Here is a 23441-nt window from a genome sequence, read left to right on the forward strand (position 1 = left end):
CCGTGCTTCTACACCTGCATTGCTTGCTGTTTGGGGTTTTAGGCTGGGTTTCTGTACAGCACTTTGAGATATCAGCTGATGTACGAAGGGCTATATAAATACATTTGATTTGATTTATTACTTTCCCAAACATATAATGACATTAGTGATGGTCAAAATCTGTTACATTTGTGAACGTCTAAATCAACAGCGTGCCGTCCTGTAGGTGAGAAAGGCTATGTAAAGGGATCCATTTTGTCGTTCTGAGCATATGCAATGTGTCTGCCTCCGACGTAAAACAAAATGTTTGACTTCCACACAAAATGACTTTGTTATTTTAGGTTTAAGGAAGTGTGTAGGTCAGATTCTTTAATCGTAGAGCTATGAAAGTTGTGTATTTAGATCTGCCTGCTCGAGACAAATTCAGCAATTGCTTTGCCATGTCTGTGCCGTAAAGCGTTCAAGCTGGATAGATGTTTTTATAATGACCGCCCATTTGACGTAACATTGCAGTGAAGTGATATAAATGGAGGTAATGATGCAGCTGACCACCAGAGAGAGGAAAATACAAGTTTATTCGACAGAGGGTGTTTACCAGGTCCTAGCAAGGTCTGGATGGCTGTCTTCTGACTTATAAAACGGTGGGGAATCAATAAAATAAGGCATGTAAACAAATTGATATTTTTCTAAGTAATTCTAGAGCCTGATGTCGGGGACTTTCAGCTTAAGAGATTTTCAACAAGGTTGAGGCATCTTCAACAAGACAGCCATTGCATCAACAGAGCACTACAGAGATATTTATTGCTTGCCTGGAGCACATTTCAAGTGTTTTGGGGTTTAAGACTGTACAGCACATAATGTGCCTGGTACCTGCTAAAATATTAACAGTGCACTGTTGCTAAATCCATCCAAAACAACCGACTCTGAAGGAAGAATGGAGATAAAGATCACAAAGAGAGTAGACGGGCATACTGAGCACATCAACTACAAACAGTCTCACATTTAGGGGGAAGAGAGGAGGGGAAAACGGATAGTTAACATCCCAGGACCCAAAGTGGCTGGTGAGACGGATGACAACGTGTGACAGATTTAGCTTGCCCAAAAAAACAGCTTTCCTTTAGGACCAAGACCATTGGTCAGAAAGTCAAGACCTGCTTCCACCCGGCACACCTGAAAGTGACCCTTACCTCTGGTGTCTTCAGGCAGGACGATGGGGGGGGTGAGGTCAGGGAGCTCTTCCTCTCCTGCCTGCAGCCCTGTGCCCCGGAGTCGAGACAGATCCAGGAAGTCTGGTACGTCTATGGACAGATCTGTGGAACAACAGTAGGTCAGAGGTCAAACACAACTAGGGTGTGTTCATAAGGCACCAAACGGACAAACAGGGGAGGACTACCGGAATTTGTCCAATAATCAATGCTCATTTTAGTTCTCTGTTGCAAAACGTTTTTGGTTGTGTGTCCATATTAATGTAACACAGAGATTTTACTACAGAATGGACTGGAAGAGGAGAAAATCAGACCGGAGAGGACTTGGGCATGAAGATTCCAGCGAATTACACATGACCAAACTGATAGCTTTCATGTTCACCACTAGAGCCACAGTACCAAACACAAGATGTAGTGTATCAGTATCAGAGAACATAGGTGGGTGTTAAAGGCATATTCCATCTGTAGTGTACAGGTAGCCCTGCACCACGGCACTCACCTTCACATTAAACACATGGAAACATCACAAGATCAAGAGCCACGAAACTCAAAGAAACCAGACTTGTTTAATACTTCAGTCGACTAAGATGAAAACCAGACAAAAAACAGGTCTCAATTGTCAATGGCACGATGCAAGAGTAACCTCCTGCATATAAATAGTTAACCTTCCTCAATCCTTTGCATTTTAATTTGGGAGTACTTAAAAACACAGGTAGAGCAAGAGCTTAGATAACCGTTTTTTCTCAGGGCAGTGCATCGTCTTCTAGCCTGGATCCAAACTAAATAGTTCTGTTTTACTTAATGAAATCAGTCTTCAGTTCAGTTTGGATCCAGAATGTCTTTGTCTGTGTCCTCAGTGGACCTCAGAGAAACACTGTGACAGCGCCCTCTGCTGGGGATCCACAGAACTTACTTAATAATATGCTACAAGGAGAGAGTGTATTCTAGGCCTTCAATGAAAAAAACATAAAATCCCTTAATATAATTTCACAATGCGGGTAGCCACAAAAGTTGAACATAAATCAGCATCCTCTTGGTACTAGTGAAAATCGTAGATGCAGACAAGACAAACCATTTGTGGAGAGACATCAGTTCTCTTACTCACCTATTTTTTTTGGAACCCAGTCAACCCCAAATGTGAATTTCTTAATCTGCACTACCAGATACTCTGGGAAGGAGGCGAAACGAGAAGTCCTGGAAAGAGGAGAATAGTATAGAAAAATGTATTAAAGACGAAATATCTTTCACAAATGTACAAGATTTAAAAACTTAAATGGTAAATGTCCCCCTAGTTTACATACTATGTACCAATATATCAGCTTTAATGCTGCAGATAGATTGTGGCTTCTATCAATGTAATTGTCTGCATGTTACAGTGCAAAATAACTTGCAGGTGCAGTGTACAAAAAGCAAAGGCATGAAATAAATATCCCCACACACTGCTGAAACAGGAAATGTTCAATAGTGTGAGGCATTGACCTTTCTTCAAGGCCTTAGACCAGGACCTTTGCTTACTTGACTCCAGCTGACTTGGCCTGCAGTGCTGAGCTCCAGAAGTCGGGGACGTTCTCTGGCTCTGTGAAGGCCTGCAGGCACGCTGTGAAGGGGATCCGGGCCCTCACAGGCTCTGGAGGGGCTCTCATGTTCTCCTCTGCCTCTCTTCGCTTGGCCTCATACGCTATCAGCTCCTCTGTCACACAAACACAAAGCTATTTAACACACCCTCCTGAAATGCTGTTGTTGTCGGCAGACTCAGGTGATTGGAGTTTAGTGATTGTAGTCTAAGACCAAAAGGCTCCTTAACAGCTTCTACCCCCAATCCATAAGACTGCTGAACAATTAATAGAATGGCCACCCGGACTATTTACATTGATCCCCCCCCCTCCTTTGTTTTTACACTGCTGCTACTCACTGTTAATTATCTATGCATAGTCACTTCACCCCTACCTACATGTACAAATTACCTCGACTAACCTGTACCCCCCACACATTGTCTCGGTTCCGGTATCCCCAGTATATAGCCTTGTTATTGTTAATTATTGTGTTATTTTAAAAATTTAACTTTCGTATATTTAGTAAATATTTTCTTAACTCTATTTCTTGAACTACATTGTTGGTTAAAACCTCCACAGGATTGGTGTGTCCCCCGCGGGACGGTTGAGCTAACGTAGGCTAATGTGATTAGCATAAGGTTGTAAGTAACAAAAACAATTCACGGGACATAGTCATATCTGATATGCGCAGAAAGCTTAAATTCTTGTTAATCTAACTGCACTGTCCAATTCACAGTAGGTATTACAGTGAAAGAATAACGTGCTATTGTTTGACGAGAGTGCACAATTATCAACTTGAAAATCTATTAATAAACCAATAAGGCACATCTGGGCAGTCTTGATACAACATTTTGAACATATATGCAATGGTTCATTGGATCAGTCTAAAACTTTGCACATACACTGCTGCCATCTAGTGTCCAAAATCTAAATTGTGCCTAGATTCCTAAGTCATATATTGGCCTTTCTCTTGCATTTCAAAGATGAGAAAAAAAGCATGTTTTTTTCTTTGTATTATCTTTTACCAGATCTAATGCGTTATATTCTTCTACATTAATTTCACATTTCCACAAACTTCAAAGTGTTTCCTTTCAAATGGTATGAAGATTATGCATTTCCTTGCTTCAGATCCTGAGCTACAGGCAGTTAGATTTGGGTGTCATTTTAGGCGAGAATTGAAAAAAAGTTTTAAGGGCTTGTAAGTAAGCATTTCACGGTAAGGTGAACCAGCTACACCTGTTGTATTCGGCGCATGTGACAAATAAAATTAGATTTTTATATAGAAGATCTTGAAATGACTTTGTTTCCCAACAGTGAGGTATCAGTTATGTGTAAGAATCTATACTACACAGTATTGAGCATTTAAAAACACAAACACCCACCCCACTTTTGCATTCCGAGATATCGATCCTCCATGCCATTTGAAGAGGAGGGCCGTGGGGGAGCCAGCAGCCATGCTGGTTCTCATGGGGCCAGGCCAGCTGCCGGTGGGACCTTACCTCTGTTGGAGGCAGCCTCCATGGGGGCCGGGAGCTGCATCAGGTAGTCCACCTTCTGGTTGTAGCACACCTTCTGCGTCTGGCAGCACTGCACACGCTCCTCCACCAGGTAGCGGAAGACATCGCTGGGGTTCTCTGAGCCAGCACTGTTTCTCTGGAGAGAGGAAGGAGAGAGAGAGAGAGAGAGACAGAGAAAGGAGAGCGAGCGAGCAAGAGGAAGGAGAGAGAGCGATCGAGCGAGAGGAAGGAGAGAGCGAGCGAGGAAGGAGAGAGTGAGGAAGGAGAGAGAGAGCGAGCGAGAGTGAGGAAGGAGAGAGAGAGCGAGGTGAAGGAAGGAGAGAGAGCGAGGGGAAGGAAGGAGAGAGCGAGGGGAAGGAAGGAGAGAGCAAGGGGAAGGAAGGAGAGCAAGGGGAAGGAAGGAGAGTGAGAGTGAGGGGAAGGAGAGAGAGTGAGGGGAAGGAGAGAGAGAGTGAGGGGAAGGAGAGAGAAAGAGAGAGAGAGAGAGAGAGAATATACTGGATATTTTATTCCTCAATCTATGCTATTGAATTTCCAGTTAAAAAAGGGTTTGGAAATGTAACTGTTTCCATTGCATTTGAACATCAGGAGAATAATTGGGACTTTCATTAATTGCATGTATGTTTGAACAGTAACAATATGCATCAACATTCCCCAATTATCACAAGAGGAACCATGCCAAGCTTTCTTTATTTTATTTCATCTTTATTTAACCAGGGAGGCCAGTTGAGAACTAGTTCTCATTTACAACTGTGACCTGGCCAACAACAACAACACAGAGTTACACGTGGGATAAACAAAAGTACAGGTAATAACACAATAGAAAAATCTATATACAGTGTGTGCAAATGAAGTATGGAGGTAAGGCAATAAATAGGCCATAGTAGCGAAGTAATTACAATTTATCAAATTAACACTGGAGTGATAGATGTGCAGATGCTGATGTGCAAGTAGAAATACTGGTGTACAGATTACTGTACAATTACACACAGTTAAAACGTAAACTCCTGAAGAAAGACAGAGGGAAACATATCAAACTGAAACAGAAAGAGGTATGCGGCTGTTTACTGGGGACTAAAATGTGTTTGTTGTGTTATTTTGAGGACTCATGGGGCAATGGGTCTTGAATTAAACCATTTGACTCGTATTGGGTGTCACAGCAGCAGCTTTTCTATTCTAATAAGTTACAAAAATACTCAGGTTCTAATTTTACTCCCAACACCATTGAAGTATTCCAGCCGGCTGTCTGGCAGGCAGATCCAGGGCTAAACATGCTGATGGAAGGTACTGTAAGACTGCGTTTTTTATTTTTATTTTTTATTTTTTACATGTTTTTAAATGTAACCTTTATTTAACTAGGCAAGTCAGTTAAGAACTCATTCTTATTTACAATGACGGCCCACACCGGCCAAACCCGGACGACGCTGGGCCAATTGTGCACCGCCCTATGGGACTCCCAATCACGGCCGGTTGTGATACAGCCTGGAATCAACCCAGGGACTGTAATGACGCCTCTTGAACTGAGATGCAGTGCCTTAGACCGCTGCGCCACTCGGGTATCTCTGTCCAACCGACTCAGTTCCTCCACGCAGGTTAAGAACAGCTGAATATCACCACACATAATACAACTCTATTAACATTCATGGAAGAAACGTCTGATCGTAAAAAGGTATTCTGAAGCTGAGAGAAAACGGTTGATTTTTTACTTATATTAACATGAAGTAGGCTTGTTAGCTCCTGTTTAGCATCTTACTTAACATGACCTTCCTGCTCCATGTTTAAAAAAATCTGTTATTCAGAACATCGCCACAAATGACTAAAACATCAACGATACATAGTAAGTCTAGTAAGATTATTTTGGATCAATTGTTTTGTTGTGTCAAGGACAAGAGCAGAGAAAGTGGCAGGTTTCGAGTATAAGTGTGGACAACAAGCAAAACAGGAAGCATTATCAGGCCTGTGTAACCGATAGAGGCGGTCTAAATTTAACCTGGTTAAGAAAGTCACTTCAGAGCACAAGTGTGTCTGCCGGCCGAGGTCCCTCCTCCCCTCCCCCAAGACCCCAGATTGACCACACGTGACAAGAGTCAGAGGCGCATCGACATGGTCAGGAAAATGCTTTGCAGTAGCCATTTCATGAAAGCAGTTTTACTTTGGCCATTGTCATTATTGAAAAACAATGTACAAATAAACTCTGTATAAACTGAAAAGCCAGTACACTCTGTATAATCTGTAGTGCAGATTCTGTACAAACTGAAAAGCCAGTACACTATGTATAATCTGTAGTGCAGATTCTGTACAAACTGAAAAGCCAGTACACTATGTATAATCTGTAGTGCAGATTTGGTACAAACTGAAAAGCCAGTACACTCTGTAAAATCTGTACAAGCTGAAAAGCCAGTGCCGATTGATACAATTGACAGTTATGAGCCTTTTGTTGAACACAAGTGAATTTGTTTGCCAATTGCTGTACCTCTGCAACAATGGTAATACTGTATACACCACTACATGCCTTTTAGAGTAGTTTAACTCACTACTACCTATAGATATGAAGCCATACACATATACACACCTCGACCAGGTTGATGAGGTGCAGGAAGAACTCGTGTGCATCTTGCTGTCTGTTGGAGGAGAACTCGGGGTGGCCCTTGCTGACCATGGCTTTGAACATCTTGGGAGAGATGCCCTTCGACTGGTGCTGCAATGAGATACCAAGTACAACTTGTCTATTTCTGTGGTTATGAGAGCGGTGACAACAGTGTAATGTCTAATCGGTGCTGTACCTAAACCCACTGACAGCCCTACAGCCACCGTGCATAATGAGGCACTGGGCACAATGAAGCATACTGGCAGTAACCCTCAAGATCCTTTACCAACAAAACAAACATGCATACTGGCAGTAACTCTCCAGATCCTTTACCCACAAAACAAACATGCATACTGGCAGTAACTCTCCAGATCCTTTACCCACAAAACAAACATGCATACTGGTAGTAACTCTCCAGATCCTTTACCCACAAAACAAACATGCATACAGGCAGTAACTCTCCAGATCCTTTACCCACAAAACAAACATGCATACTGGCAATAACTCTCCAGATCCTTTACCCACAAAACAAACATGCATACTGGCAGTAACTCTCCAGATCCTTTACCCACAAAACAAACATGCATACTGGTAGTAACTCTCCAGATCCTTTACCCACAAAACAAACATGCATACTGGCAGTAACTCTCCAGATCCTTTACCCACAAAACAAACATGCATACTGGTAGTAACTCTCCAGATCCTTTACCCACAAAACAAACATGCATACAGGCAGTAACTCTCCAGATCCTTTACCCACAAAACAAACATGCATACTGGCAGTAACTCTCCAGATCCTTTACCCACAAAACAAACATGCATACTGGCAGTAACTCTCAAGATCCTTTACCCACAAAACAAACATGCATACTGGCAGTAACTCTCCAGATCCTTTACCCACAAAACAAACATGCATACTGGCAGTAACTCTCAAGATCCTTTACCCACAAAACAAACATGCATACTGGTAGTAACTCTCCAGATCCTTTACCCACAAAACAAACATGCATACTGGCAGTAACTCTCCAGATCCTTTACCCACAAAACAAACATGCATACTGGTAGTAACTCTCCAGATCCTTTACCCACAAAACAAACATGCATACTGGCAGTAACTCTCCAGATCCTTTACCCACAAAACAAACATGCATACTGGCAGTAACTCTCCAGATCCTTTACCCACAAAACAAACATGCATACTGGCAGTAACTCTCCAGATCCTTTACCCACAAAACAAACATGCATACTGGCAGTAACTCTCCAGATCCTTTACCCACAAAACAAACATGCATACTGGTAGTAACTCTCAAGATCCTTTACCCACAAAACAAACATGCATACTGGCAGTAACTCTCCAGATCCTTAACCCACAAAACAAACATGCATACTGGCAGTAACTCTCCAGATCCTTTACCCACAAAACAAACATGCATACTGGTAGTAACTCTCCAGATCCTTTACCCACAAAACAAACATGCATACTGGCAGTAACTCTCCAGATCCTTTACCCACAAAACAAACATGCATACTGGCAGTAACTCTCCAGATCCTTTACCCACAAAACAAACATGCATACTGGCAGTAACTCTCCAGATCCTTTACCCACAAAACAAACATGCATACTGGTAGTAACTCTCCAGATCCTTTACCCACAAAACAAACATGCATACTGGCAGTAACTCTCCAGATCCTTAACCCACAAAACAAACATGCATACTGGCAGTAACTCTCCCTATCCTTTACCCACAAAACAAACATGCATACTGGCAGTAACTCTCCAGATCCTTAACCCACAAAACAAACATGCATACTGGCAGTAACTCTCCAGATCCTTAACCCACAAAACAAACATGCATACTGGCAGTAACTCTCCAGATCCTTTACCCACAAAACAAACATGCATACTGGCAGTAACTCTCCAGATCCTTTACCCACAAAACAAACATGCATACTGGCAGTAACTCTCCAGATCCTTTACCCACAAAACAAACATGCATACTGGCAGTAACTCTCCAGATCCTTTACCCACAAAACAAACATGCACACTGGCAGTAACTCTCCAGATCCTTAACCCACAAAACAAACATGCATACTGGCAGTAACTCTCCAGATCCTTTACCCACAAAACAAACATGCATACTGGCAGTAATTCTCCAGATCCTTAACCCACAAAACAAACATGCATACTGGCAGTAACTCTCCAGATCCTTAACCCACAAAACAAACATGCATACTGGCAATAACTCTCCAGATCCTTAACCCACAAAACAAACATGCATACTGGCAATAACTCTCCAGATCCTTAACCCACAAAACAAACATGCATACTGGCAGTAACTCTCCAGATCCTTAACCCACAAAACAAACATGCATACTGGCAGTAACTCTCCAGATCCTTTACCCACAAAACAAACATGCATACTGGTAGTAACTCTCCAGATCCTTTACCCACAAAACAAACATGCATACTGGCAGTAACTCTCCAGATCCTTTACCCACAAAACAAACATGCATACTGGCAGTAACTCTCCAGATCCTTTACCCACAAAACAAACATGCATACTGGCAGTAACTCTCCAGATCCTTTACCCACAAAACAAACATGCATACTGGTAGTAACTCTCCAGATCCTTTACCCACAAAACAAACATGCATACTGGCAGTAACTCTCCAGATCCTTAACCCACAAAACAAACATGCATACTGGCAGTAACTCTCCCTATCCTTTACCCACAAAACAAACATGCATACTGGCAGTAACTCTCCAGATCCTTAACCCACAAAACAAACATGCATACTGGCAGTAACTCTCCAGATCCTTAACCCACAAAACAAACATGCATACTGGCAGTAACTCTCCAGATCCTTTACCCACAAAACAAACATGCATACTGGCAGTAACTCTCCAGATCCTTTACCCACAAAACAAACATGCATACTGGCAGTAACTCTCCAGATCCTTTACCCACAAAACAAACATGCATACTGGCAGTAACTCTCCAGATCCTTAACCCACAAAACAAACATGCATACTGGCAGTAACTCTCCAGATCCTTAACCCACAAAACAAACATGCATACTGGCAGTAACTCTCAAGATCCTTTACCCACAAAACAAACATGCATACTGGCAATAACTCTCCAGATCCTTTACCCACAAAACAAACATGCATACTGGCAGTAACTCTCCAGATCCTTAACCCACAAAACAAACATGCATACTGGCAGTAACTCTCCAGATCCTTTACCCACAAAACAAACATGCATACTGGCAGTAACTCTCCAGATCCTTTACCCACAAAACAAACATGCATACTGGCAGTAACTCTCCAGGGGCCTGTTGCACAAAAGTAGAATTAAGACATCCGGGATAAATGACTCAGCTGAGCTCAATGAAGCCAAAACATGTGCGTCCAGGCTTAATTGGTTGCACAAAGACCAAGCCAGGATGAGCAGACACGGATTCATTAAGCCAGGTGAAACCAATCCTGGATAGGTGCGCGCTCACGGCTCACTCAAATAGACCCCGCCACAGATCACAGATTAACTGATTTACCATGGCAACTAGAGCCGCGTACTTTTCCCCGTCGGAAGCACAAATCCTCATGGAGGCATACGAGGAGGTAAAAGATATAATTAAGAAGAAAGGCAACACCGCCACAGTGATAAAGCAAAGAGAAAAAGCGTGGCAAAGTATTGCAGACCGCCTGAATGCGTAAGTAGTGCACAATTACACACTCACCGCTCCGCTGAAACATCACAATTACAATTCAAATATTTAATTCACATCTCCAAAAATGCAGTTGTACTGTAATTATGAAACGGTTAAATTTTTAATTGAAATGCACTGCAGATATGAGTGAAATTGTGTAAAGTAACTCCATCACACTGTATAAAGCTATGATAAATTTTTTGATATTTTTACTGAAAACAAGACAAAAATACCAAGTAATTTTTTGCAGTGTGACTCCATTAAATGTGTGTGTGTGTGTGTGTGTGTGTGTGTGTGTGTGTGTGTGTGTGTGTGTGTGTGTGTGTGTGTGTGTGTGTGTGTGTGTGTGTGTGTGTGTAGATTAAACATGAACGGGCCAAAACGGACATGGCAGCAGGTCAAAATCAAATACAAGAACATTCTGCAGAATGGTATGGTCCCTGACTAATATTTAACAAAGCACAAGCATATATTGTACCCAGAAGGTGCCTGCTCACACATTGTCTGTACTGTTTTAGCAGTGAAAAAGAATACCCACAGACAAGGCACGGGTGGTGGGTCACCAAAGGCTGACCTTACCCCAGCAGAGGACATGGCCTTGGAGCTAAATAAAGGCAGGCCCGTCTTAGAGGGGATCCCTGGGGGGAAAGAGACGAGCATAGGTTCCTCCCAAGATGCCACCCGCTTCATTCAAGGTATGTCCTTCCATCTCTACATGGGATACAACCACATTCATATTGAATCAATTTGGACTGTCTGACTTTGGTTTACCTATTGCCTTGCAGTGTCTGGCAGCACTGTGTTCCTGTTAGAGCCACCAGCACAAGCACCAGACGATGCTGATCCAGTGAGTACTCCATCAAAGGCATACTGTAGGCCTGGCATGTCTTGTCTACTAGCTTCAATATGAATCCGATTAAATGTGATAGGGTGAAGGCCCCAGTGCAGCAGCAACAGCACATGATGGAGACGATGATGAGGAGGAGACCATCTCTCTGGATTCCAGAAGGCATGAGGTATCATGTTAAGACTGTGAAAGTACTATTTACTCTACAATGGTGAGGAGTCCTCATCAAAATCAAAAAATCTAATTTCTTTTACAGGACCCAGATGCTATACAGTGGGAAAACCAGCCTGGCAACATAGTGCGTATTAATAAAAGGACACCACATCCTGCCAAATTCCAGCTGCGCTAATTGTATTGTGTTCACAGAGCTCACAAGCTATCAGAAAGTTGTATGGCAACCACCTCCGGCGCCAAATAGAACTGGCAGACATAGACATTCAGTACAAGAAGAAAAAGATGGAAAATCTTGCACTGGAGTCCGAAATAAAAAAGAGGACAATTAGGAAACTGGACCTTGAAATAAAAAAACTTGAGAGGGAGGTGAGATATGCCTTCAATGTACACTGTATGCTAACTGTAACACAAATGTATTAATCATTATTTTTCTTTCCTCCCCCAGCTCCAAGAAGATGACACAGCTCAAAATAAAAATTTGGTATATTCTCGTAAAGTCAAGTGAGCCATGACATATGAGCTCTTATTGTGAGCACACAGGACGGTGGCATCTTTCTAAGGTTTTTTTTATTTTCCCAGCAATCAGTACAACCAAGTCATCGTTATAAGGCATCGCCCTCTTTTGCCCACCCCCCCAGCACCAGGTGTGGCCACTAGCCTATATGAAGGCCCAAAATTGTGTGTTCCTTTCTGCTCTGACAATGGCATGCCCATTCGTGCGAGATGTGGTGGATGAAGAAGCACTTGTGCTGAGGAGAGCCTTCAGGCGAGAAAGGGTCTTCAGGGACCGGTTGGACCCACTGGCCTTCCCTGATGACCATCTATATGAAAGATACAGGTTTTCTGCAGATGGCATCAGGTATCTATGCAGACTACTGGGTCCCAGGATTAAGCACCGCACTGCACGGAGCCATGCACTGAGTGTGGAGCAAATGGTTTGTGTGGCCTTGCGCTTTTTTGCTAGTGGAGCCTTCCTGTACTCAGTGGGGGATGCAGAACAGCTGAACAAGGCCACAATTTGCCGCACAATAAGGAGTGTGTGTCTGGCTATCAAAGCATTAGCAGATGTCTTCATCTCCTTCCCTGGCCACAGAAGACTCTGTGACATCAAAGAGGAGTTCTATAGGATTGCAGGTAAGAGGATCTACAAATTACAGGACAACTGTTAACACATAGTAGGATACTCATTACTTTGTGTGACAGGTTTCCCCAATGTCATTGGTGCAGTGGACTGCACACACATAAGGATAAAAGCCCCCTCAGGTGCCCATGAGGCCGATTTTGTGAATAGGAAATCCTTTCACAGCATTAATGTTCAGGTGAACATAACTTTTTGATATTGTCCATTGACGAACACTCTGCATTGCCAGTGATGTGCATTGATTGGTGTAATATTCCTCATCTTATGATTTCAGATGGTCTGCAATGCTGACTGTGTGATCAGCAATGTTGTGGCAAAATGGCCTGGCTCAGTCCATGACTCCAGAATCTTTCGGGCCTCTGAAATATATCAGTGCCTATCACAAGGTAAGCCACACAACCCCTATTTATAACCATCATGGCTGTGTCAAGAATATCACTGTGTTTATGAGGTAGTAATGATGAGATTTTGTGTTGACAGGTGAATTCTCTGGTGTGTTGCTGGGAGACAGGGGGTATGGCTGCCAGCCTTTTCTCCTGACACCTTTCACAGACCCCCAGGAAGCACAGCAGGCCTACAACCATGCCCATGCCAGGACCAGGGCCAGAGTTGAAATGACCTTTGGCCTCCTGAAGGCACGCTTTCACTGCCTTCACAAATTAAGGGTCAGCCCTGTTAGGGCATGTGATATTACTGTGGCTTGTGCTGTCCTCCACAATGTGGCCTGCCTGAGGAAGGAGAGGGCCCCCAGAGTGCCACCAGCCATGGACTGGGACAATCCGGCAATCTTCCCTGATGACGACAGTGGTCGGCTGCTGAGGGACCAATATGTGTTGAATTATTTTAGTTAGTATGTGTGCTTTCAATTTTGGTTAAATATGTCCTGCGGTGGCAGAGGAATTTGGGTTTTTTTGGGTTCGTTTTTTGACGAATTTGGCCTCTTATGATGTTTGTGCGGTATACTGTGTGTAATACAAGGCTGCAGGGAGGCTACTGCATCCATTCATTTGTCTGTTCAGTTGATGTGTATGGATTTGTCCTGCATTTATTTTAGTGTGCAGACATGCAGGGTGTGTTATATACAGACCTTTGAATGTGTATGTATCATTTTGTATAATATGCTTGGATTCTGTGCTTTCCATCTTGTAGAGTCACTGTGACTTCAGTTTCGAAAGGAGCTGATGGTTTACCTGCTTTGTTTTGTCCTTATTCAATAAAGGAACATAATGTTACACATTGTGTTTTTATATTCATATGGAATGTGTATTTGTTTATATGACAGAGTACTAGGGCCACACTGAAGAAAAAGGATAAAGTCATAAATTTATGAGGCTGGTTCTTTCTGCAGAAAAGCTACATATTGTTTTTACAGTTTTGATACTTATGACAATGTGATACTTAATATTCTGGCACATCAGCATGTCTTTGTTTATGAAACCATACTGAAGTACAATTTCACGAAATGCCCCACATCTGTCATTTTAACAACTGTCCTCCTTTAAAACAACTGGTTACAATATTATGACTTGTGTTTTTTTCCCCTCTGTGGCCCTAATATTCTATAATTTTATATATAGCCTTATAGTCTATGGGAAACTGTAAATTATCTAATGATAGCAACATCATCTAAAAATCATTTTTTATCCAAAATCATTGAAATTAATGATCACAAACGTTTAAATAATAACAGTGGGTCTAGTTATATGTGATAACAATGTATAGTGAGCAGTGAAATAACTATTGGTTTCCATTTGTGGTGACTGCTGACTGACATTAGGGATGAGATTAAATAGATCCTGGAATTTAGCCTGGTCTGGAGCAGGCTAGCTCCACAGAATAAATCTCCATGGTAATTTATACCATAACATATCCTCCTGCCCCCTATCCATCTTTAGTGCAACCGGATTACGGATCAATTGAGCCAGGATCACCAAGATATCCTGGCTTAATCCCTTATCCTAGTTTTGTGCAACAGGCCCCAGATCCTTTACCCACAAAACAAACATGCATACTGGCAGTAACTCTCCAGATCCTTTACCCACAAAACAAACATGCATACTGGCAGTAACTCTCCAGATCCTTAACCCACAAAACAAACATGCATACTGGCAGTAACTCTCCAGATCCTTAACCCACAAAACAAACATGCATACTGGCAGTAACTCTCAAGATCCTTTACCCACAAAACAAACATGCATACTGGCAATAACTCTCCAGATCCTTTACCCACAAAACAAACATGCATACTGGCAGTAACTCTCCAGATCCTTTACCCACAAAACAAACATGCATACTGGCAGTAACTCTCCAGATCCTTAACCCACAAAACAAACATGCATACTGGCAGTAACTCTCCAGATCCTTTACCCACAAAACAAACATGCATACTGGCAGTAACTCTCCAGATCCTTTACCCACAAAACAAACATGCATACTGGCAGTAACTCTCCAGATCCTTAACCCACAAAACAAACATGCATACTGGCAGTAACTCTCCAGATCCTTAACCCACAAAACAAACATGCATACTGGCAGTAACTCTCCAGATCCTTAACCCACAAAACAAACATGCATACTGGCAGTAACTCTCCAGATCCTTAACCCACAAAACAAACATGCATACTGGCAGTAACTCTCCAGATCCTTTACCCACAAAACAAACATGCATACTGGCAGTAACTCTCCAGATCCTTAACCCACAAAACAAACATGCATACTGGCAGTAACTCTCCAGATCCTTTACCCACAAAACAAACATGCATACTGGCAATAACTCTCCAGATCCTTAACCCACAAAACAAACATGCATACTGGCAATAACTCTCCAGATCCTTAACCCACAAAACAAACATGCATACTGGCAATAACTCTCCAGATCCTTAACCCACAAAACAAACATGCATACTGGCAATAACTCTCCAGATCCTTTACCCACAAAACAAACATGCAATCTGCAGGAAATCCAGAGGGTCTTTACATGGCAGTGTTTAGATGAATCATACACCACACAACAGTTGGTGCTGTAGTGTAGTCCCTGTATGTCTGTAATCTGTATACTAAATACTTCAAGATTCAGGACTGTATCGTACAGATTGGATTAGCAACAATTCCCACTGCTCATGCAAGACAAGGTGATATGCAGCAGATAGATATCTATGCAGTGAATAATGCCAAAATGGCACTACATTTGCTACATGAATAGACAATACTTTGTAACAAAATTGGGTTGTTATTGCAGCATGTATGGGGCATCTAAGACAATCAAATCTCAAAACGTTCGCTTCAGTTTATACAATAAATAGAAAATACAATGTCCACGTTAATGGAAGTAGTTATACTGCTAAGAGTTACAACCCAAAAATAATTTGGGAAAAAATATTGGGTTATGATATTGAAGACATGCAACACACCCCTTTAAATGTCAAAACTACATGGTACTCAAAATATGAGCAAAAATGAATATTGCCACAGAGAATTCATATTTCTACAAATCCCCTCCCCACCCCTCCCTTCCCCATTCTCCAGGCAACGGTGTTCCACGCAGCTGTCTGGGTGTGTCCAAACCTGGCCCTAACCTGAATGCAGACTCCTCATTATATTACACTTGCATTACTAGATGAAAATCTAGCAGCTGAATAATGAATGGAGAAGAACAGTACAGAAAAGTACTTGTCCACAGCTCTTTCCCCTGCTTATCTGGCAACACAAAAACAAATACGTTCTGATCTCCCAAGTTGCCAGTTTGTAATTTTTCCCAGATAAGGAGCTGGACATGCCCAGTCTAATACCTTGTATTCTTCTCTCATCACCTGTTCAATGAGCTCGGATTTCATTGGTGGTTTGGAGTACAGGCCTGAGAGAAGTCCGTGGCCCAGTTTAGCCCTGGAGGACAAACAAAAACAAAAGGACACCAATGTAACTAGTGACAAACTTGGCTAACCCATGGTGCCTGTCCTAATGCACAAGAAAGCATTGTAATAGCTGTTAAAACTTGGCTAAGAACAAAAGCTCTTTGCCAACACCGTCTCCACCATCAATACACACAAAAGGAAAGCAATACAATTATTGACCAACCAAAACACACATGACCTATATTACACATGCTTGCAGTGTAACGGCTACTCTAACTACTAACAGCTGCTAAGAACAAAATCGATTGGGCAACACCAGTGGTAAACAACTTCCTGATTTATGAGACGATCTGCATCAGATTAACATGGGGAAGGTCATTAACACGATCACGTTAACGCAGTAGCATTAAGACTTCCCTTCACTGGAACTAAGGGACCTAGCCTGAACCATGAAACACCCCAAAAATACCATTATTCCACCAAACTTTACAGTTGCCAATATGCATTGGGGCAGGTAGAGTTCTCCTGGCATCCGCCAAACCCAGATTTGTCCGTCGGACTGCCAGATGGTGAAGCATGATTTACAGTATCACTCCAGAGAACACGTGCCCACTGCACCAGATGAAAACGGCGGCCAGCTTTACACCACTCCAGCCAACGCTTGGCATTGTGTATGGTGATCTTAGGAGGCTTGTGTACGGCTTCTCGGCCATGAAAACACATTTCATGAAGCTCCCGACAAACAGTTAGATTTTTACGTGCTACGAGTTTCAGCACTCAGCGGTCCCGTTCTGTGAGCTTGTGTGGTATACTACTTCGCGGCTGAGCCGATGTTGCTCCTAGATGTTTCCACTTCACAATAACAGCACTTAGAGTTGACCGGGACAGCTCTAGCAGGGCAGACATTTGACAAACTGACATGTTGGAAAGGTGGCATCCTATGACGGTGCCACGTTGAAAGTCACTGAGCTATTCAGTAAGGCCATTCTACTGCCAATGTCTGTTTATGGAGATTGCATGGCTGTGTGCTCGATTTTATACACCTGTCAGCAACGGGTGTGGCTGAAATAGCCAAATCGACTAATTTGAAGGGGTGTCCACATACTTTGTATATACAGTGTAGCTAGAAAACAGAGTTGGCATAGAGGGGCTTTTAACGGCAAGTCAGCAATTATGTGAACCGGTGAGATGTTTGGAGGTGTGAGACAAAACCAGGGGATCATTTTGTCTCGAGGGCCACATCGGGATTTCAAAATTCAGTGGGAGGGCCACGCTGATTTTTTTTGTTCGCCAGAGGAAATTTGCGGGCTAGAAGAAGGGCAGTTATTTGAAAATGTATAGGTCCATTATAATTTACTCAAACTCCCCGGGCCCGCGGGCCAGACCCCTGGTCAAAACGCTGTACTGATGATAAGCGACATTATGCAAACTGTGTATTGACTCACATTTGTGTGCTGAAATCCGTGGTGGGGTCAAGAGGTGAGTAGTCATAGATCCTCTGTAGATTTCCAACATACCTAGAGATTCAAAAGCAGATGCCAGACAGTACATTCAGTGCTACTGTAAAAGAGGGAAAATATGAGATTGAACACTACAGTCATCCACTCGTATTAGCCTGCTGTTTTCAGTACTGTAGGTATTGTTGTGCAATCACCACGTAATAACACCTTTAGGTGAAGTGAGTCAGTTTTCCGTCATCAGCATCTATATTCGTCTTGTTGTAGGAGGGCTGAACATGACCCCCGCAGTGTCCTGACTTTGTATGTTTACTCTGGTCTATTCTGGAGGCCCCCCTCTCTATCTATATCTCAGACACACACACACACACACACACACACACACGCGCCCCTCCCGGATGCTAGTTATACTCACGCCCTCTGGAACTCAGGGATGCTGAAGAGGACCTGCATGGTGGTGCCCAGGTAGCAGCTGTTACCCAAGTTCTTAATGCCTGTGAAACCTGAGCCATACACTGCCTTCAGCTTCATGCCTGACTCCTGGATCACCTCCCACTCGCTGACCCGAGGCCGAACGCTCTCTGTGTTGTCTGTGTTGAGGTGGCCATTTTCTGTTCCATTCTATTTCAACCAATGGAACAAAATGAGGAAGTAGAGGTTCAAAATAAGGGGTCACATTAATCTTGACATGGTTGACGTTATTCTAGGCTTACACTGATCTATGTGAAATGGAAGTGGCTGTTTGAAAGTGTGTTGAGCGTCACAAATGATACGTATTATGAAACAGGTAGAGTACAGACAAAATGAGAGCTTCTCAATCTTTCCTACAACGATGGCGAGACTTACCTGCTGCATCTGTAGCATGTCTATTCCAAAGTGTTGCAAGTGTTCGGATATGTGAGGGTCCAGGACTGCTTCTTCTTCATCAAATGAATATATATCTGAAACGGGGGTTGTTACTGGTCATCAAAAAACAAGGGCCAAGGCATCTTCATATAATAGGATGGTTGATACTTGTATACATAGAATATGAATTTAATAGGATCTCTATGCTTCTACCAATGGAAAAGTTTAACCCAGTTATAATGCGTTATTGTGTTAGATGAATGTATCAGCATTTATAATGTATTATTGCATGTTTTCCCCAATATCAATCAATTAATCAAATGTATTTATAAAGCCCTTCTTACATCAGCTGATGTCACAAAGTGCTGTACAGAAACCCAGCCTAAAACCCCAAACAGCAAGTAATGCAGGTGTAGAAGCACAGAAGCCCAATATGTGTCACTGACCTGCTCTGATGTCCTGTTTGACTGCCATGGAAGTGGGTACTGACCTGCTCCATCTGCGGTGATGTTGTCCTGTTTGACTGCCAGAGGAAGTGGGAACTGACCTGCTCCATCTGCGGTGATATTGTCCTGTTTGACTGCCAGAGGAAGTGGGAACTAACCTGCTCCATCTGCGGTGATGTTGTCCTGTTTGAATGCTAGAGGAAGTGGGTACTGACCTGCTCTATCTGCGGTGATATTGTCTTGTTTGACTGCCAGAGGAAGTGGGAACTGACCTGCTCCATCTGCGGTGATGTTGTCCAGTTTGAATGCCAGAGGAAGTGGGTACTGACCTGCTCTGCTCCATCTGCGGTGATGTTGTCCTGTTTGACTGCCAGAGGAAGTGGGTACTGACCTGCTCCATCTGCGGTGATGTTGTCCTGTTTGACTGCCAGAGGAAGTGGGTACTGACCTGCTCCATCTGCAGTGATGTTGTCCTGTTTGACTGCCAGAGGAAGTGGGTACTGACCTGCTCCATCTGCGGTGATGTTGTCCTGTTTGACTGCCAGAGGAAGTGGGTACTGACCTGCTCCATCTGCAGTGATGTTGTCCAGTTTGACTGCCAGAGGAAGTGGGTACTGACCTGCTCCATCTGCGGTGATATTGTCCAGTTTGACTGCCAGAGGAAGTGGGTACTGACCTGCTCCATCTGCGGTGATATTGTCCAGTTTGACTGCCAGAGGAAGTGGGTACTGACCTTCTCCATCTGCAGTGATGTTGTCCAGTTTGACTGCCAGAGGAAGTGGGAACTGACCTACTCCATCTGCGGTGATGGTGTCCTGTTTGACTGCCAGAGGAAGTGGGAACTGACCTGCTCTATCTGCGGTGATATTGTCTTGTTTGACTGCCAGAGGAAGTGGGTACTGACCTGCTCCATCTGCGGTGATGTTGTCCTGTTTGACTGCCAGAGGAAGTGGGAACTGACCTGCTCCATCTGCAGTGATGTTGTCCAATTTGACTGCCAGGGGGAAGTTGGTGTCTTTGTAGTGGTCCAGGGCGTGTCCGTTTCCTCCAGCACCGTCGAAGAACCACTTCCCACAAAGCACCGCTCCGTCCGTCAGGTTCAGCCACAGGTTCTCTCTCATCTCACACTTTTGACATTTCCAACCACTGACAGGAGAGAAGGGACAGGGGGAAAACATTCACAGGGTCATATCACATGTTGATAAACATTCACAGAGTCATATCACATGTTGATAAACATTCACAGAGTCATATCACATGTTGATAAATAGATTAGCTCTTATTACATTTGTTCAGTGTCGTTTCTCTTTTTGGACAAAATATGTCAAGAATGGCCAAAAAGCATTCTCTCTCATTGGAGTTAATTGATTGACATGAATTATGTTCAATGAACAGAGTAAGACAGACTTTTGTGTTACTGTTTCTCATTATAAAACACTCCTTAACGCTAGTGCTTCTTAACGCTAGTGCTTCTTAACGCTAGTGCTTCTTAACGCTACATGTAAATAATAAGAGTAACCTCCATGTTACACAGAAGCCTCTGTAACGTTAGAGTAACTTGGCTTCAGATACCTAAGACACATTACAGAGTAACTTGGCTTCAGATACCTAAGACACATTACAGAGTAACTTGGCTTCAGATACCTAAGACACATTACAGAGTAACTTGGCTTCAGATACCTAAGACACATTACAGAGTAACTTGGCTTCAGATACCTAAGACACATTACAGAGTAACTTGGCTTCAGATACCTAAGACACATTACAGAGTAACTTGGTTTCAGACACTTAAGAAAATAGCTGGTGAGTTGCTCTGGTGTGTCCAATCATGTTTTGTGCACCTCCGAGTGATGCAGCTGCACATAGGTGTCTATCTGTGATTGTTGTCTGCTTGGGGTTATATTTAGTGTCTGTCTGTGATTGTTGTCTGCTTGGGGTTATTTTGTGTGTCTGTCCACGGGAATATACCAATCGACCATGGTAAAGGAGAGATTCCTTAATATGGGATCAGAATCCGACTGTAACGTTCGTCATTAAGGGTAGACCAAGGCGCAGCGTGATTTGGGTTCATCATACTTTATTTAAATGTGGAAAAAATAAAAAAATTGGAAAAAAACAACAATAAACAACACAACGAACCAAAAGCTTCGTCGTGCAAAATACATGCCACCAAACAAAGACAAGATCCCACAACTGAAGGTGGGAAAAAGGGCTGCCTAAGTATGATCCCCAATCAGAGACAACGATAGAGCCTCTGATTGGGAACCATACTAGGCCAACAAAGAAAAAGAAAACATAGATATACAAAAACTAGAGTACCCACCCTAGTCACACCCTGATCTAACCAAAATATAGAGAATAAACAGGGATCTCTACGGTCAGGGCGTGACACCGACAAGTAAGGTGGAGGGACACACAAGTAGCTTAAGTAATCCAGAACAACCACCGAAACCATACAAGAAACACAGGAGGACCCACAAACTAGCAGCAACACAACAGCAGAAGTAACACAAAATGATATGACACTGTAGACATACATATTCTCTAGAGGTTGACAGAGACGTCAGGTGTTCTGAAGCCAATGTCCACAATATTGGTGTTTCCTAAATCATTGCGTAACTCTTGTCAGTCCAATCAGTGGGCTGTTACCTGGGTGGGATTCTCACTCCGTTGTCCTGCTGTCGGAGACTCCTGGCATGTTTGGACACCTGGATCTCCTCGTCCCAGGAGTCAGACTCCTGCTTTTTGTAGGCTGACGCAGCGTTGAGCACGGCATCACAGGCTATTGTCACCTGGGAGTCACAGGACACACAGGAGCCATTAGACCTACTGATTGAGGAGATGTGTTTCACTGACATAAGACTAGTAGTAGTTTGGGGGTGCCGAGAATGTTTTTGTTGATGGGGGGGGGGACATTTCTGTTTGCGTTGGAGACGGCTCTATCTGTCCTCTATTACAGGACTATTAATGGCCCAGTGCACTACTTTTGTGAGAAAAATCTTTTTTCAATTTCCTTAATATATATTTTTTTCCATTGTGATTTTTCTGGGGGTAGCTATGGTAACAGGTCTAGGACTGTGGTGCATACAGGAGGATAGATAACCTGATTCCAGGTAGATCAGTGAGGAAAAGAGACAATAAATATGTTCCTGAAACTAAGATAATTATATAATAGAGTATCACTGTAGTTCCTCACTGATTTGTCTATTTTACTAGCACCGATAGCAGAGTAAGCCTGTAACAGAGGATAAGGTAATAACACCAAATAATGTAACTTTTAAAGCCCCCATGCAGTCTTTTTATTTTAAATCATCACTATATGTCTAATAACTCAGGCTGTGCGTTTATTTCATAAAAATAATTTATTAACATAACCCCGAGCCTCCTTTTGCCATTGAAATGCTCGGTCTGATCATGTGGGCGTATCAATACAAATTTACATATATTTACATACACAGCCCTGATTGGCTGATAGTATCGTCTAGACTATAGCTTACCACACTTACCCCTTCAAAGTAGGAGGATATGTATGGAAATAAAAGATGACTGGTCATTGGTTAGAATAATCAGATCAGACTGTGATGTCACTACTACTACTACTAAGCTACTGTCCTGCCCATTATAATAGATGTACATCGGCATATGATTAACACAACCAGTGGTACACATGCACACAAAGGCTTTCACAACAATTAGACCCTGCGATTAACAAACCATTAACACAGGATGCCCCCCCCCCCAAAAAAAAAAAAGAAGCACAGGACACCTATGGCATACAACAACTAAAAACAGGATAAGGAAGCACTGCACTGGAAAAGGCAAATGGCGAGAAGGGCGGTACGTGATCCACTGTTTCCATTCAGCATGCATGGCACACAGAGGGCATGGGTACACACTCACTGACCAGTGCAGGCAACTCCTCAATATTTGGTAAGGGGATCTCGAAGTGGTCTGGGAATATGACGAGCTTGGCCTCGTCTTCACACTCATACTCATCCCCGTTAAAATCACGGTTTAGTTCTAAATCTGAGAGAGAGGAAGCAGACGTCAACATTCAGTTCCCATGAAACAGTGACTGATTCATACACTTGATTGGCCTTTCACTGAGCATTTGTCTTGGCTAGATA

The 23441-nt window shown here is 42.9% G+C and overlaps 2 protein-coding genes across 6 annotated transcripts in view; one reads left to right on the forward strand and one right to left on the reverse strand.

Moving 5' to 3' along the window:
- LOC139539472 (ubiquitin carboxyl-terminal hydrolase 13-like) overlaps positions 1 to 23441 on the reverse strand; it is a 46162-nt gene that overhangs the window by 10122 nt on the left and 12599 nt on the right. Inside the window, exons 4-15 of one of the 3 annotated variants that reach the window (XM_071342447.1) lie at positions 23219 to 23340; positions 21964 to 22106; positions 20276 to 20460; positions 18869 to 18963; positions 18438 to 18643; positions 18011 to 18082; positions 16524 to 16596; positions 6827 to 6952; positions 4237 to 4390; positions 2700 to 2874; positions 2290 to 2378; positions 1167 to 1289 (exon numbers count right to left, since the gene is read on the reverse strand). In XM_071342447.1, coding sequence (XP_071198548.1) covers positions 1167 to 1289; positions 2290 to 2378; positions 2700 to 2874; positions 4237 to 4390; positions 6827 to 6952; positions 16524 to 16596; positions 18011 to 18082; positions 18438 to 18643; positions 18869 to 18963; positions 20276 to 20460; positions 21964 to 22106; positions 23219 to 23340 — 1563 coding nt within the window. Of the gene's footprint in view, positions 1 to 1166; positions 1290 to 2289; positions 2379 to 2699; positions 2875 to 4236; positions 4391 to 6826; positions 6953 to 16502; positions 16597 to 18010; positions 18083 to 18437; positions 18644 to 18868; positions 18964 to 20275; positions 20461 to 21963; positions 22107 to 23218; positions 23341 to 23441 lie in introns of all 3 variants that reach the window. The other 2 variants (XM_071342446.1, XM_071342448.1) reach the window with 2 other exon arrangements.
- LOC139539474 (putative nuclease HARBI1) lies at positions 10174 to 13950 on the forward strand. Of its 3 annotated transcripts, none has more exons than XM_071342450.1 (9): positions 10174 to 10983; positions 11071 to 11247; positions 11338 to 11399; positions 11482 to 11568; positions 11656 to 11697; positions 11766 to 11939; positions 12019 to 12892; positions 12989 to 13100; positions 13195 to 13950. In XM_071342450.1, the coding sequence occupies exons 1-7, from the start codon at positions 10920 to 10922 to the stop codon at positions 12076 to 12078; spliced, it is 666 nt and encodes a 221-aa protein (XP_071198551.1). In that variant the 5' UTR covers positions 10174 to 10919; the 3' UTR covers positions 12079 to 12892; positions 12989 to 13100; positions 13195 to 13950. The 3 variants fall into 3 exon arrangements, with proteins under 3 accessions (XP_071198551.1, XP_071198552.1, XP_071198550.1); XM_071342451.1 differs by having other exon boundaries at positions 12019 to 12707; XM_071342449.1 differs by lacking the exons at positions 10174 to 10983; positions 11071 to 11247; positions 11338 to 11399; ... (1 more) ...; positions 11656 to 11697; positions 11766 to 11939 and having other exon boundaries at positions 11946 to 12707; positions 12777 to 12892.

The sequence above is a fragment of the Salvelinus alpinus genome, chromosome 15 (genome assembly GCF_045679555.1).
Source record: "Salvelinus alpinus chromosome 15, SLU_Salpinus.1, whole genome shotgun sequence".
In the NCBI taxonomy this organism is placed as follows: domain Eukaryota; kingdom Metazoa; phylum Chordata; class Actinopteri; order Salmoniformes; family Salmonidae; genus Salvelinus; species Salvelinus alpinus.

What these genes read in the sequence shown, in the direction of transcription:
- LOC139539474 (XM_071342449.1), top strand. Translation starts at nt 12,236, where the DNA reads ATGAAGGCCCAAAATTGTGTGTTCCTTTCTGCTCTGACAATGGCATGC. An exon ending in GGAGTTCTATAGGATTGCAG is followed by an intron (nt 12,708 to 12,776) that starts GTAAGAGGATCT and finishes TTTGTGTGACAG; the next exon opens with GTTTCCCCAATGTCATTGGT. An exon ending in TTCACAGCATTAATGTTCAG is followed by an intron (nt 12,893 to 12,988) that starts GTGAACATAACT and finishes TTATGATTTCAG; the next exon opens with ATGGTCTGCAATGCTGACTG.